This window comes from Geotrypetes seraphini, chromosome 5 (assembly GCF_902459505.1).
Source record: "Geotrypetes seraphini chromosome 5, aGeoSer1.1, whole genome shotgun sequence".
Classification (NCBI taxonomy): Eukaryota; Metazoa; Chordata; class Amphibia; order Gymnophiona; family Dermophiidae; genus Geotrypetes; species Geotrypetes seraphini.
This window is the reverse complement of record NC_047088.1, coordinates 235,889,237-235,904,521: the sequence shown is the minus strand read 5'-3', so window position 1 is coordinate 235,904,521 and position 15,285 is coordinate 235,889,237. Positions and strand designations below refer to the sequence as shown.

The following is a 15,285-nucleotide window of genomic DNA, read 5'->3' as shown; positions in this document are numbered from 1 at the left end:
GCCTTACTTCATGTTTACTGAGAGCTTCTATACTGCTACTAATGACTGGGGAATCAATTTAGAGTGGTTTACATGAGCTAAAGTGTTACTCTACACGAGTTTCTTTAGAGATGTTACCATACAGAGTTACAAAGAGCTTCTGCGAGGTGTTACAATACAGAGTTATTAGTACTGGCATGATTATGCCATCAATCATCCTACTTATGCAACATTTACCAAATCAATCGTCCTATGTATATACACATATAAATTAGTTTACTATTGCAGCTAAATACACTATATTTACCAAGTTTCAAGTTTATTAAAAGATTTTTTAAACCGCTTAATCAGGTTTCTAAGCGGTGTACAATATAAAATTACATAAAAACATATTAAAACAGGGGATACTGGATAAAATCCAAGTGTCATAATAAAGCACTGGTAAGACGTATGGACCTACGTCAAACAATAGGAAAGTGGGGAAGAAATACAATCGTTAAGTACAGTAGGTTAGGGTAAAAAGTAATAATTTTGATTTAATTTTTTGTCCTTAAAAAGGACAGTTGTTATCCAAAAGCGTCCTGGAACAAAAATGTTTTTAGTTTTGCTTTAAATTGTTTTAAATCAGATTCGCTGCGCAAATGGTTAGGCAGCGAATTCCAGAGAGTAGGGGCAGCGACGGCAAAATTGTTGGAGCGCAACATATTAATCAATTTTAAAGAAGGTATAACAAGAAGATTCTGAGACGTTGAACGAAGATATTTTAACCCTTTCAGGACCAAGGGACATATTTGTCCCATAACTTTAAAATCCTATAAATTTTAATTGGGACAGTCTACAGTTCTAAATTTGATATGTACGGATTCCATATGATACTGCCTTTATGTAAACAAACTGGTTCCGACATTCATTCATTAGCGTCATTGCCAGATTGACGAGAAGATTCACTTGCCACACTGTCCATAAGCCAGAAGTGTGATTTTTTTAAATAAAAATGATATTTCACAAAAAAAATCAATTTTTTGGCATCTGCAAGCCCTTTTTACCATAAAAATGTCGTCAAAACCACAAAAATTGGCCTACGATCCTTATGGTCCTGAAAGGGTTAAAGTATTGTAGGGAATTAAAAGTCTGTTGATGAACTCTGGTTGGTTGTTTCATTGTGTTGTAAATGTTAAAAGTAGGATTTTATAACTGATTCTATGTTCAACTGGTAACCAATGTGCACTAATCAGAAGGGGTGAGACGTGATCATATTTCTTTGCACCACAGATGATCTTAATAGCTCCTAAGGAGGTTGGTCATTTCAACTAACTGTAATCCCTGAAAGTTCTAGTTTCCTCTCTCTCTGTCAACGTCATAATTTCAGTTAAAGCGGTCTGAGAAAAGGACAGTCTTTATCCCTTTTCTTGAATTTTCCAGTGTCCTTCTCTAGCTATAATTCCTTCGGTGGGGCATTCCACTACATTGGGGGGGGGGGCCATACCAAGAAGATTCTTGCCCTGGTGCTTTTGATGTCCTTGAAGGAGGGGATTTGTAATAAGGACTTTTGGCTCGAGCGCTTAGCATATAGAGGGTGTATGGTTTTGCAGTCTGGCTGCTAGGTATTGCGGTTCCGAGAGGTGAACAGTTTTGTGCGTCAGCAATAAGATTTTGAATTTCACCCGGCTCTCAATCGGGAGCCAATGTAACTCTTTTAAGTAGCGGGATGGCACTCATTATCTTGATTTACTTAGGAAAAACCTATCTGTGGCGTTTTGCACTGTTTAGATCTGTTCTGATCATGTATTTTGGTAAACCCAGCAGAGTTGCATTGCAGTAGTCAAAGATTGTACCAGGGATATTACTTTGTTGGACATTGCTTGGTGGGAGAGGTAGGGTTTTAGTCCTCTAATCCAGTAGAGTTTGCCATAAGCGTTTTTGACTAGCCGTTGTATCTGTGTTGTCATGTCTAGACTTGGGTCCAGCCATACACCTAGGTTTCTCACCCCATTCTTGGATGATTCTAAGGTGTTGCCATTTAGTGTTATTTGGAAGCCGGGGCTGTTTCCTCCCCATTTGTTCATGAGAAGTAGTTCTGTCTTTTCTTTGTTGGCAACTAAATCATTTGCTTGAAACCATCCAAACATTTTCTCTAGGCCTGTCTTGATCATGTGTTTATCTATCACGTCCTATCTCCTCGGTAGTATGATCAATTGGACATCGTCTGCGTAAATGTAGCATTTCCACCCCAGGCAACCCAAGCCAGTGCCTCACCTGGCTTATATGCCTTAAATTGCCAGGTTCTAGCGACCTGGATTGGCCACCATGAGGATGAGATAGATAGCATGGAATATTGCTACTTTTGGGGGTTTTGACAGGTGCTGGTGACTTGGCTTGGCTGCCGTGAGGGGGAGTTACTGAGTTAGATGGGCCACTGACCTGACCCAGTAAGGCTATTATGTTCTTAGCTATATTTATTTCTTGATCCTCTTCCATTTGGGGTACATAAGCCCGCAAGGTCCCACAGGTAATCCAACACACATAATGACAGAACCCCAAAGAACAAAGCTACTCAAGGGGCAGCGTGATGGGAGTTTGTATATATGAACAATATTTGAAAGGGGGGGGGGAACAAAAGGAGACATACATATCCCTTAATCCCAAACACTGCAATTCAGAGAGTGGCCGTACATGAAGCCAATGACCTGAAGAAAAACTACAACAATCTCCCTCTGCCATCTTTCCACCCCAAACACCCATTTTTCCAAGCCCAGAGTTTTACACGATCAAAGAACTTTATATGCAGAAAACTAGACAAACCTCATTACATTCATCCACCAGAATAAAGAAGAGGTCAAATCTGGACATGATAGGTGCCGTCAAGTTTACGTTCTGTTTCAAGGACTTTGCCCTGTCGTATCGGCCACCAACTGGGTTTGCTGCTGCCAGGATAGAAGTTCTAGCATTTAATGTAGCCTGACAAGGGGGGAAAAAAAAAAACACCACAACAAACATGAGTTTGGCATTTAAAGCTTGGCACCAGTAAGGGACCCATTAGTCCAATGAGAGAATCAGTGACAGCTACCTTAACGCCTGCTTTGGTAATGGAGATAGTCTGTTGCTCCATGGCCTCATGGATAGCCACCTGATCTCGGAGATCCATCTTGTCAAACTCATCAATGCAGCAAACACCCTGAGGAAGAAGTTACGAGATCTTATTTAGAGGGAAAAAGACCAGGCACAGCCAAGCTTTCAGGATACGTGAAATGAAATAATGTATACATACACAGGCTGGCCTAATAAAAACCTAAGAACTACTGTATGTTAAGACAGAACTCAACATCCAGGACAGTAACTGTTCAGGTTTTATTCTCTCCAACCAGATGTTGGAAGGAAACAAACACAATACATTCATATTTTCTGGGGGTGAACTAACAGTCCAAAAATGTATTGGAATGGGCGTTCCAGAAAAAGTTTCACTTGCATTTCTACGAAAGGAGCAATCTGCAACACAACTCTGTTAATATAATGAAACCTATCATTCCTTTCAAAACTAGAGAATGACAAAGGGATGGGTTCCCGCAGTAAATCCAAGGGAACAGGAAAAATTGCATTTTACAGCTGCTTGATAAATACATTTGTCCGAGTAAAACACACAGTGCTTGGTAGATGCTTCTTTACCAAAGACAAGATAAACCTATGGGTTTTTTTTAAATTTAAAGTACTTACATTATCAGCTAACATCAAAGCTCCAGCTTCAATCACGAACTCATGCGACTCCTCATCCTTCACCACTGCTGCCGTCAGACCAGCAGCCGTGGAGGCTTTGCCGCTGGTGTACACAGACCGGGGACTGAACTCCTCCACATGCCTGGAGAGTGGAAGAAACAGGCAGGAGACATCGTGAGACCAGTCCAGCAACAAGACCACCGTTGGGTGCCTCCAAATGTGACACATGAAAGCGCGTACACACATTTCCAAATGTGGCAGGAATTGCAAGGGAAATTTAAATTTTGTCCAGCTTCTAGTGGCATAAATGAAAGGACCCGATACAGCCGTGTTTCGGCAAATGTGGAACATAAAAGTGTGTAAACGCATTTATAGGACACATGGTGAGGCGATTTAGTACAATCTAAAACCGGTTAACAGATACGATTATTATCATTAGTGCTAATATGAAGTGAAAAGTTGAAGCACTGACCGAAGTTATTCCTCCGAGGAGCTTCAATCAGTGCTAATTCCACTTTTTCTGTATGAACTAGTCTTTAAGCCCATTACATTAACGGGTGCTAGAATAGAGTGTATCTGTCTTTCTTTCTTTCTCTTCTGCCCCCTCCCCTGGTCCAAGATCTTGCCCCATTTCATCCTCTTCCCTTTGATCAAGGTCTCTCCCTACCCCTCAAGATGAATGGTTCAACTGCTGAAACCCACATTCTCAAATGGCAGCTTGTGATTCTTGTGACATGTGCACTGGCTATTGTCATGAAGAAGCAGCATGCCTGCCGTAAGTTTTCCTTGGCTATTCTCCTTGATTGACTCCTGCAAAGCGATCACTGTGTTGGCATAACTCTCCCCAGTTATGATTGTCTTGTGTGGCATGAACTCCAGAAGCAAAAGTCCCGTATGAGGAACGACTGGATAAGTTGCAGCTGTACTCACTCGAGGAACGCAGAGAGAGGGGAGACATGATGGAGACGTTCAAATATGTCACAGGCCGTATCGAGGTGGAAGAGGATCTCTTTTTCCTTAAAGGACCCACGGCAACAAGAGGGCATCCATTGAAAATCAGGGGTGGGAAATTTCATGGCGACACCAGAAAATATTTCTTCACCGAAAGGGTGGTTGATCGCTGGAATAATCTTCCACAACAGGTAACTGAGGCCAGCAGCGTGCCAGATTTTAAGAAAAGATGGGATTGGCATGTGGGATCTCTTCATGGAGGTAGTTAGGGGGTGGGCCATTAGTGTGGGCAGACTAGATGGGCCGTGGCCCTTTTCTGCCGTCATGTTCTATGTTTCATCGCTCCAGAAGATAGTTGCCATGATTTTGCCTGCAGATTTTTCTGTCTTGAACTTTTTTGGGGTGAGGGATGACTTGTGCTTCCACTACATTGACTCAATTGTGGACTCAGGATCTCTGTGATAGCCCCAAGTCTCATCTCCAGTCACCAAACAATGAAAAAATTCACTTGGTCTTCACGGCACATCTCCAAGCTTTCCCGACAGCACTGGAGCCTCATGGTCTTCTAACATGGCGTCAGCATTCTTGGAACCCATCTTGCACTAATCTTGGACATGCCTGACTTTTCATGAATTATTTTCCAAATTGTAACTGCCAAGATGCCCATTTCTTCAGGTTATTCGGGAAACCTTAATTCATCTGTCTGTCAAAATTAAATCCTCAACTTTCTTACACATTTCTGTGGAAGTTGCTTCCACAGGCCGTCCAGTGCGAGGGTCATCTTCAATGGACCCCACTTAAAACAGCTAGCTCCGAAATTTTACTTTGTAGGATGATGGGGCAGACTCACCATAAACTGCAGTCATGTGTCCACAGAACTCCTTTGGTCTATTCCCTTCTTTTGTGAGAAATTTTTATCACTGAACAGTGCTCCATATCTTTCTTACTTGATTCGCACAAGGACTCTCCTGACATCCTGTCTCTTGGAATGTTCAACTAAGCTTTTTAATCAGCACTGATTGAAAGCGCGATTCTGTAACAAGGCGCCTCTAAAAATTTAGGCAGCCTTCAAAAAAAACGAGGCACTATGCATGTTAGGCATGGGCGTGGATACATGTTACATAGAAACATAGAAAGATGACGGCAGAAAAGGGCTATAGCCCATCAAGTCCGCCCACTCTACTGACCCACCTCATTAAGTCTGAGCGCTAATGTCCTAGTTCCTTATCTCGACCCTCGTAGGGATCCCACGTGGATGTCCCATTTATTCTTAAAGGTCAAGCACACTGGTGGCCTTGATCACCTGCACTGGAAGCTTGTTCCAGTGATCTACCACTCTTTCTGTGAAGAAATACTTCCTGGTGTCACCATTAAATTTCCCTCCTCTGAGTTTGAGTGGGTGTCCCCTTGTGACCGAGGGTCCTTTGGGAAAGAAGATGTTGTCTTCCCCCTCGACACGTCCTGTGATGTATTAAAATGTCTCAATCATGTCCCCCCTTTCTCTGCATTCCTCTAGAGTGTAGAGCTGCAATTTGTTTAGTCTTTCTTCATACGAGAGACCCTTAGAAACATAGAAAGATGACGGCAGAAAAGGGCTATAGCCCATCAAGTCTGCCCACTCTACTGACCCACCCCAATAAGTCTAGTTGCTAATGATTCGTCCTACGTAGGGATCCCACGTACATGTCCCATTTACTCTTAAAGTCAAGCACGCCGGTGGCCTCGACCACCTGCACCGGAAGCTTATTCCAGTGATCTACCACCCTTTCCGTGAAAAAATACTTCCTGGTGTCACTACTAAATTTCCCCCCCTCTGAGTTTAAGCGGATGCCCTCTTGTGGTTGAGGGTCCTTTGGGGGAAGAGGATGTCGTCTTCCACCTCGACACGTCTTGTGATGTATTTAAATGTCTCAATCATGTCCCCTCTCTCCCTGCGTTCCTCTAGAGCAGGGGTCTGCAACCTTTAAGACATAAAGAGCCACTTGGACCCGTTTTCGAAAAGAAAAAAAAACTTGGAGCCGCAAAACCATTATAAAACAAATCTAACACTGCATATATTGTTTCTTATCTTAATGCTATATACAGGATCACTAAATTGAAAATAAAATCATTTTTCCTATCTTTGCTATTTGGTGATTTCTATGAGTCTCTGGTTGCACTTTCTTCTTCTGACTGTGCATCCAATCTTTCTTCCTTTCTTTCAGCCTCCTGTATGTTTCCTCTCCTCCAGACCTCATTCTCTCCCCCAACTTTTTCTTTCTGTCTCCCTGTTCCCCCTTCTTTCTGTCTCCGTGCCATCCCCCAAGCCACTCGGTTTGTTGCCACCGCAATCGGGGAACAGCCCCCAAGCCACCGCCGTCCCAAGCTTTCCCTGCAGAAGTGTTGCGCTGACCAGCATTCCGCTCCCTGACATCAATTCTGACGTAGGAGAGGAAGTTCCAGGCCAACAAGGCATTTCTCCTCATTCCATCCAGCCTGAGCCCCATCTCTCCTTGATCCAGCATTTCCCTTCTGTGTCTGTCAGAATTACCATTCCACCTATTTTCCAGCATCACCCTTCTTTGTGTCCATCTCACCTATATCCCTATCTCACCACTTTTTCAGAATCTTCATTTGTCTCTGTCCTTATCTTTACGCCATGTTCACCATTTGCCCTTTCAATGTCTTTATCTCCCCCCACACACTTTTTCAGCATTACTTCTATGTCTCTATTTCACCTCCTCTTCATGTCCCCTCTGTATCTCTATCCTTATTCAGTAGGTCCTGCTTACCCTTTCTCTTCTTTGTGTCACTATCTCCATTTTCAGCTTTCCCCCCTTTTCCTTTGTTACTGCACCCTGTAGCTAGAATCTTTCCACCCTCCCTCCACTCCGGCCCAGCCCAGTATGAAATATTTCCTTTTATTTCCCTCCCCTCTCTCTTTCTCTCTCTTTTCTGCTCCCTCACCCACGAGTCCTGCATCTGGCCCTCTCCCTTCTACCTGCACCTGGCAACACCCCCCTGCTCCGCGGCTCTCTTCAGCAACTCGTCAGCAGCAGTGATCAAGACAAGCTGCCGACATCGAGGCCTTCCCTCTACGAGTCCCGCCTTTGTGGAAAAAGGAAGTTGAAACAAGCGGGACTCGCAGAGGGTAGGCCCCGACGTCAGAAGCTTGTGTCGATCGCTGCTGCTGAGTTGCCGAAGAGAGCCGCGGAGCAGGGGATGTGGCCGGAAGCAGGTAGAAGGGAGAGGGAGATAGGAAGGCTGTAGATCTCCGGAGCATGACACCGACCCCGGCCAGGATGATTTCTTTTTCAGGCACCTTACAAGTCCAGCGTCGCGGCGGGAAATAGCCATGCTGAGCAGTGAGCTCAGCACTACACAGATGAAAGCCTTGCTTGCTGATTGGTCCGGCGGCACGGCGGGGCGGGGCCGCCGGACCAATCAGCAAGCAAGGCTTTCATCTGTGTATGTGCTGAGCTCACTGCTCAGCATGGCTATTTCCCGCCGCGACGCCGGACTTGTAAGTGCCTGCGTGACACACTACCGGAGCCGCAGCAAAGGTGGAAAAGAGCCGCATGCGGCTCTGGAGCCGCAGGTTGCCGACCCCCGCTCTAGAGTGTAGAGCCGCAGTCTGCTCAGTCTCTCTTCATACGAGAGACCCTTGAACCCTAAGATCATCCTAGTGGCCATCCGCTGAACCGACTCGACTCTAAGCACGTCTTTACGGTAATGTGGCCTCCAGAATTGCACACAGTATTCCAGATGAGGTCTCACCATGGTTCTGTACAGTGGCCCTTCTTACAGAATCGCTGCTCTTAAGCGTGCTTAACCGCTCGCATGGGCGCCTAACTTTCAGCTGTGCCTAGAGCTGGCCTATTTATTGGGCGCCTCCAAAATAAGTGCCCAAATAGGTGCCACTCAGCACAATTCACTAAACACCCAATTTTACTTGAATCGTGCTGAACAGTGCCTATATCGGCGCCTAACTTTTGGGGCGCTTCTTATAGCATTTGCCCTTTAAATTGCAAGTCCACCACAGACTGCCCTTGAATGTAACGTGACTTGGATTGCTACTGACAAAGCCAAGAGCTAAAACCTAAAATCCTCTATCCCACCCAAGCTATACTCAACCCAAATCTGAAAGCATCGTACTTGAGGAACTGGCTCTTGGCTGTGCTGGGATCCCCCACGATGCAGACATTGATGTCTCCACGCAGAGAGGTGCCCTCCATGGTTGTTTTGGGAACACCTCCGAAAAGCATGAGCAAGATACCTCGCTTCACCTCATCATTACCTGCACCAGGAAAAAAACAGCAACAATTACACATACATCATCAACGCCAAGAAATGTGGAAAATTTGACAAAACTTAAAGTTGAATTGTTCTAGGAAGGTGTCAGGCAGTACTGTGGAGTCCTATTGGGTTGGGGGGGGGCTTTACTTTGGATCCTAAACATTTACTATTGGGAATGCCTGGCAAGTCTCCTTTGAAAACAGTGCCTTAGTCATCCTCTTACCGTGCACGGTGGGAAAGAGACTGGTGCACAGGTGGTGATACAGGTTTTTATCCTGGCTCATTTCAAACACCTTTTCCCACTCCTTCACAGACATCTGGTTCTTAATGCTCTCCGCAGTCTGTTCCTCATCGCGCAGCTCCTTCCCACCAAACTGAGGAACAAGATCAGACAGAAAATGTATCTTGGCCCACACAGACTCCATGGGTTACTAGAGCATGTCAAAAAAGACGACACAAACCGACTTGTCTCCATTATTTGGCCATAGTCGTCACTACCTCACCCATCAGTTCAGTTTGGTTGAGCTGGAATGAACTGGCAACCCTTCATTCCAATCTACAGCTGGCCCTACCCAAGCTCTTTTCCAAAGTCTGCCACACCCAGGGCTTAGAAGGACAGCAGATAAGGTTTTGGCCAAAAAGAGTTAAGTTAGGAAATATTAAAAGCCAAAAAGGTGCAATTACATGGTTTCTGATTTATAATTTATGTATTTATATACCACCTATCAGAGTTATCTAAGTGGTTTACAATCAGGTACTCAAGAATTTTTCCTATTTGTCCCAGTGGGGTCACAATCTAACGTACCTGGGGCAATGGAGGATTTAGTGACTTGCCCAGGGTTTGGACCCATGGATGCTGTAGCTCTAACCACTAGGCCACTATTCAATTTCTTTGCATGTTATTAACTCCCTTTTTACAGTATGAGCCAACATGAAAACGGTTTCATCCTTCCTCTTTCTATTTCCTTTCTTTCTTTCTTTCTTTCTTTCTTTTTTTATTTATTTATTTATTTTTATTAATTTCTAACAATGTAACTTTTCCCTTCCCCACTTTCTTCCTTACCATCACTATTTAGTATGTCCAGTTAAAGTCTGAATGTTCACAACCCCACTCTAAATATCTTTTTTTTTTATTAGTATTAGTTTTATCCTATCTTAATTTGTAAACCGGCTAGATACTTGTTGATGGTCGGTATATTAAAATTTAATAAAACTTGAAACACCTCCGAGGAAGTCCTGAATCAGCCAAAGACAGGGATGAAGGAGTCTACTGCCTGAAGCAGAGAGAGAGAGAGAAACAGAACCAGAGACGAAAAGCTAGAGGTTTAGTGGAGCCAGAGCTTATCAGAACCAAGGTCCCCAAAAGTCAAGTCCTAGGCAGCAGGGGGGGAGGGGTTGAACGCCACTATCACTGAAATTCAGGTGGACCATTTATCAGTGCTCTTAACAAAATGCCTAAAGACGTTGAAAACTGAAGCGAAGGTTGTTGGCACATCTGATTAGGCTAAACCCCCCCCCCCCAAAACATAATCCCTCTCTTGCAGAAATAGGTGAAACTTTGGGCTCCTTTTACTAAGTTGCGATAGTGATTTTAGCGCACGGGGCAATTTAGCGTGCGCTAAAACTACTATCGCAGCTTAGTAAAAGCATAGAGCTGGCGTTAATTCTAGCCACGTAGTACGGGTTTAGCGCATTAAAATTCTGTGAGCGCTAAAACCGATATCGTAGCTTAGTAAAAGGAGCCCTTTATTTCCTGAGTTTATCTATCATATATAATAAAACTCTAAGCGCGCATGCGCGCCGCGTGTTCCCTGATCTATCGCGGTGGCACGAGTGCGCATGCGCGCCAGACAAGCTTCCCTGCTCTCCACCTCACAATATGGCCCTACCGGCCGAAGTGTCTTTAGACGCTGCCGCAGCAAGGCAGTGCGGAGCGGCGGCTGCCGGGAGGAGGCCGCGGTGGTTTGAGGCAAAAGGCGGAGCGGCAGCTGCAAGCCGCTAGCACCCCCTGCCCTCTTCGTCGCGGCTCAGGAGAGACATGGCAGTGCAAGGCCTGGACGTCACCGTCGCACGATGCGACACCTGCGCGCTGCAGTAGGGACTCTAGAGGAAGTGACTAGAAGTCCAGATACCAGCTCCCCGTGACACGGCAGAGGCCCCGCACCAGAGTGAACTCACGCTGCCACCCAGAACTCCCCCACCTCTACTGACCCTTGCCCCTGCCTGTCCCACAGGGCACCCCTGGCAATCCTGGCCCACAATAGTCGGCCCAGACCCAAGGCAGAGGAGATACTGGAACACCAACAATGCAACAGTTACTCTAATGATGCTGGATGGGGTGGCAATAGGAAAGGTAAAAGGGGAAATGGCAATATTGGTAGGTAAAAAGAAGGGAGAAGGACTACTGCTGGACAGGGGGGGCAGGGAAGGGGTACTGCTGGACAGGGGGAGGTAAAAGGAAGAGAAAAGGGCTACTGCTGGACAGGGGGAGCAGGAAAGGTGTTCTGCTGGACAGAGGGAAGGTAAAAAGGAAGGGAGAAGGGCTACTGCTGGACAGGGGGAGAGACAGAAAGAAAAGACAGAAAGAAAGGGGGCTGGGAGAAAGAAAAAAGACACACATACAGAAAGAGAGAAAGAAATGCCTAAGTCTACACATCTATTCTAGCACCCGTTAATGTAACGGGCTAAAAAACTAGTTGTATATAAGTATATAGGTTAATGGTTTGACTTTTATTTTCACTGTAAAATGATAATCTCTGAAGGGGAAACCAATGCCTGCTGCCTTCTAGCCCTGTGTAATCAAAATGTGCTTGGGATTGAACTTAAAAGTAGGTTTTTAAGACCTAACCCATAAAATGGCCAAGGGGATGCTAGCTGCTTCTAACAGGCAGTCACACACACTGCGTATGGATTTGTTTTTAAGACCTCAAGATTTGGATATTCTATCGAAAAAAAAAGACCTTCTGCAGTCTTAGCAACTGGCAGAACCTGTTATGGATGACAGTTCCTGAGGAAAACAAGATTCTTGTCTTTCTGTGGCCAGAACCCCATTTATGAGCCTACAGAAAGCGTGCAACCCCCAGAGGTTTCATGACCTCATTTGGGGATCAGAATCCCCAGTTTAGGAAGTCCTGAAATAATGAACGCAACGGTCCAAAAATACAGAGAAAACTGGTAAAACAAGGGTCTTCCTTAAAATTATTTAGGTTAAAAATAAAAAAAACTTTTCTATTCAAGGATGCATATAATACTTAATATCAAAGCCATTTTCTCCCCCTCTGGAAAAAAACTCAGTTCAGACTCTTTACACCAAATGCTTCTCTTGAAGCGAAATTCCCCCTTTTGTTTTATCTTCCCCCTTTCTGATATTTTAAAATTTTTTTATTTCGATGTATTTTTTTTCTTACTACCTCTTGGTTCCTCCCTTCGAGTCATGTTAGTCCTTTATGGTGCTTTAACCCCCCCACACACCCTCAGATTCTTAATTGTTATATGTGGATACACTTTTTATTTTTCTTGTAAAATGTCTTTATTGATTGTAAACTCTCTGAATAAATTTTGATAGATGGTAAATCAAACAAATAATAAATTTGGAAACTTAGTAAATGCAGACATCCCTGGGGTGTGGGGAAACATCCAGGCTAAATCTTGGATCAAAAAATTTTAAAAAAATAAAATAAAATTCCACATGCCAAATGGTGTCCCTTTGCCTCAGAGCTGATCTCAAACAAGTTTTAAAACACAGCCTTTCAATATTTGCTCAGAATCCCCACCCTTTGAGAACTCACCCTTGGATTCGTTGGGGTAACGTGACATGCAAGGAAAACCAGCTTGTACGACAGGTCTCTCACACCTAAGGCTCGAAGCCCTCTGACACCTTCTGTTTCATATCCCTCCGCACCGCTGACCCGGGAGCCAGTCTCTGCACGCACTCCTGCGAGACAGCAGCAAAGAATTCACAGTCTGCTCTGAACACTCACATAACAGGAGAGGAAGAAAGCGCCAGACATACCGGGGGTTGACAACTGAGATACGTCAGGCACCACAATCAAAGTGCCAGTGAAGTCACACTTATCACCAGCTTGAGCGGACTCAACGGCCTCGGCACGTACGACCACCTCCAGGCTACGAGGGATACTGCCCCGGGGGAGCTCGGCCTGAGTCTCCTGTATACGGACCTGAAGAGAGAAGGCGTACAGATTCATTTGCTTATGGAGATCATCTTGAAAAATAGCAAATACAACCAAAGAGAGAGCCCCAGCGATTTAAAACAACCACCGATTCAAACTTCATTAGAAGATCATGACATTCTGGAATTAACAGCCCGTTACTTTGATTTTAACTTTCACTGCTGCAGGACTTTCCAAACCCAATTTCATAGCCAATCCTTTTAAGGACAAAACCACCAGAAGAATGCTATCATCCCACTCCTACCGTACCTTCCTTTTATGTTACTCCTATCCTATAAGAATTGGATTTCTGCCCTACTACCCCCTGCTGTTTGAGTGAGTCTGTTCATGTTATTAGTGTTTTTATTGAGTTTTTAACGTCATTATACCCCAAAGTAATACTTGTTTTTATGTAATTATATAATGTAAACCGCTTAGAAATTGGGATAAGCGATTTATAAAATCTTTTAATAAACTTGATAAACTTGGATATTCAATGAATACACCTGAGAAATCTCATATACTGACTCTCCAAAGCACACAAGTTTCTCACATAAAACATTATTATGGACATCCCAAAAACCAGACTGGCAGCATGGGAAGAACAGGTTTGGGAAATGCTACACTACCAATTTTAAACGGAACTATGTTATTTGATAACAATGGAACTGATGGGGCAATCATGAGAGGACCCATGAGGATTTCTGAAGGGCTTGGAAGGAGCCCTCTCTTTTCCAAGTTGATCTAGATTATCCTCTTACCGTATATACTTGAATAGAAACTGAGATTCTTGGACCAAAAAAAGGTCCAAAAATTTGGGTCTTGGTTTATATTTGAGTCTTTCCCCTCCACCGCTGCAGCAACCTCTCTGCTGCCACGATCAGCGCATGCCTGCTCCCATTGGAACATCAGCTAGTGCTCCCTCCTTCCCTCTCAGGCAAGAGTAACACCCTTCCCCCAGAACATCAGCTACTGCTCCCTCCCTAGCCAGAGGACCACCCGCACCCCTGTCAGCGCACCACTTGAACATCAGCTAGTGTTCCTTCCCTCCCTAGTAAGCAAGGCTGACATCCCCCCAGGCATACCGCAATCTCCTGGTGGTCTAGCGGCACATTGGGGCAGGAACGACTCCCTCGGCAATAAAAATGACCACCGGGACTTCCAGCAGCAGTCTCACAAGGCCCTGATCGCAGCAGCAAAAGTCTGACGGTTCGGGGGAGGCTTGCAGCGGCGGTGGAGGGGTAAGACTACTAGGAGGGAGGGTGGTAGGGCATCATAAGAGACGAATGGTAGAATATAAACTATCGGTTTTGACTTCTTTACGAGTTCTGCTTACTTTTATTGGCTTTTAGAATTGTGCAGACACTTCATCTTTAAAGTGTGTATTTCCAGCAGTGGACCTATAAACCACACCCCTGAGGCAGGCCTCCATCAGGAGGCCGAAACAAGGACCGTGTTGGGTCATTGATTACAATACTCCAACACAGGACATTCTATACATTGGACTTTTTCATGTGGTTTTGTATGTATTATGGTTTTAAGTTTATTAATACAAAATAAAGATTGTCTACCCCAAGGTTAACGTGGGCTATCCCACTCCCCAACTTGTTCATCTCTGTAAGATCACCATTACAATCAGAAACTACCACCGTGCTGTGTGTAAACCCCCCTCCCCTGTTCTTCCCTCATTGTGGGTATGTAGCAGTTCTGAAACACTTTACCCTAGTGCGTGCTCGCTGCTTTGACACACGGGGGTTCTTTGGTGAAATCAAGCAATCCATGCACCGCACCATCGTGCGACGTCTTTCCCCACTTACCTTCTGAAAGTCAACAAATCGGGACTTGTTGGTGTCCAGCATAAACCTCCGGCGGTTCGCACACACCGGATTCCGGCAGATGTTGGGCTGTGTGTATTTAAACTGCTGTTCCACATCCTTGATGACGGTCTGACAATCCAGGCACATGAACGTACCGCTCACCAGTTCCGGGTGGACAGGGTGGGTCCGGACTACCTGCCCACTGATCCGCAGCAAAGACCCCACCCTTGACGTGGTCAGTTCTCGAATTCTGTCAAAGCAAGCAATCGAAGTTAATGCAAGCAGCCCCTCCGATACCAGTCACTCCATTTGAGAGCAGAAGCCCTGGCGTAGAGAATGACACGGTGACAAAATTCATCACCGTTCCCGTCCCTGCGGATAAC

The 15,285-nt window shown here is 44.9% G+C and overlaps 1 protein-coding gene across 1 annotated transcript in view; it reads right to left on the bottom strand.

The window, feature by feature from the left end:
- The window catches only part of MCM6 (minichromosome maintenance complex component 6), a 46,465-nt gene that overhangs the window by 16,393 nt on the left and 14,787 nt on the right, over positions 1 to 15,285 (bottom strand). The window contains exons 4-11 of the mRNA XM_033943933.1: positions 14,903 to 15,152; positions 12,929 to 13,094; positions 12,705 to 12,850; positions 9,140 to 9,290; positions 8,776 to 8,917; positions 3,691 to 3,832; positions 3,047 to 3,154; positions 2,782 to 2,937 (exon numbers count right to left, since the gene is read on the bottom strand). Coding sequence (XP_033799824.1) covers positions 2,782 to 2,937; positions 3,047 to 3,154; positions 3,691 to 3,832; positions 8,776 to 8,917; positions 9,140 to 9,290; positions 12,705 to 12,850; positions 12,929 to 13,094; positions 14,903 to 15,152 — 1,261 coding nt within the window. The remainder of the gene's footprint in view (positions 1 to 2,781; positions 2,938 to 3,046; positions 3,155 to 3,690; positions 3,833 to 8,775; positions 8,918 to 9,139; positions 9,291 to 12,704; positions 12,851 to 12,928; positions 13,095 to 14,902; positions 15,153 to 15,285) is intronic.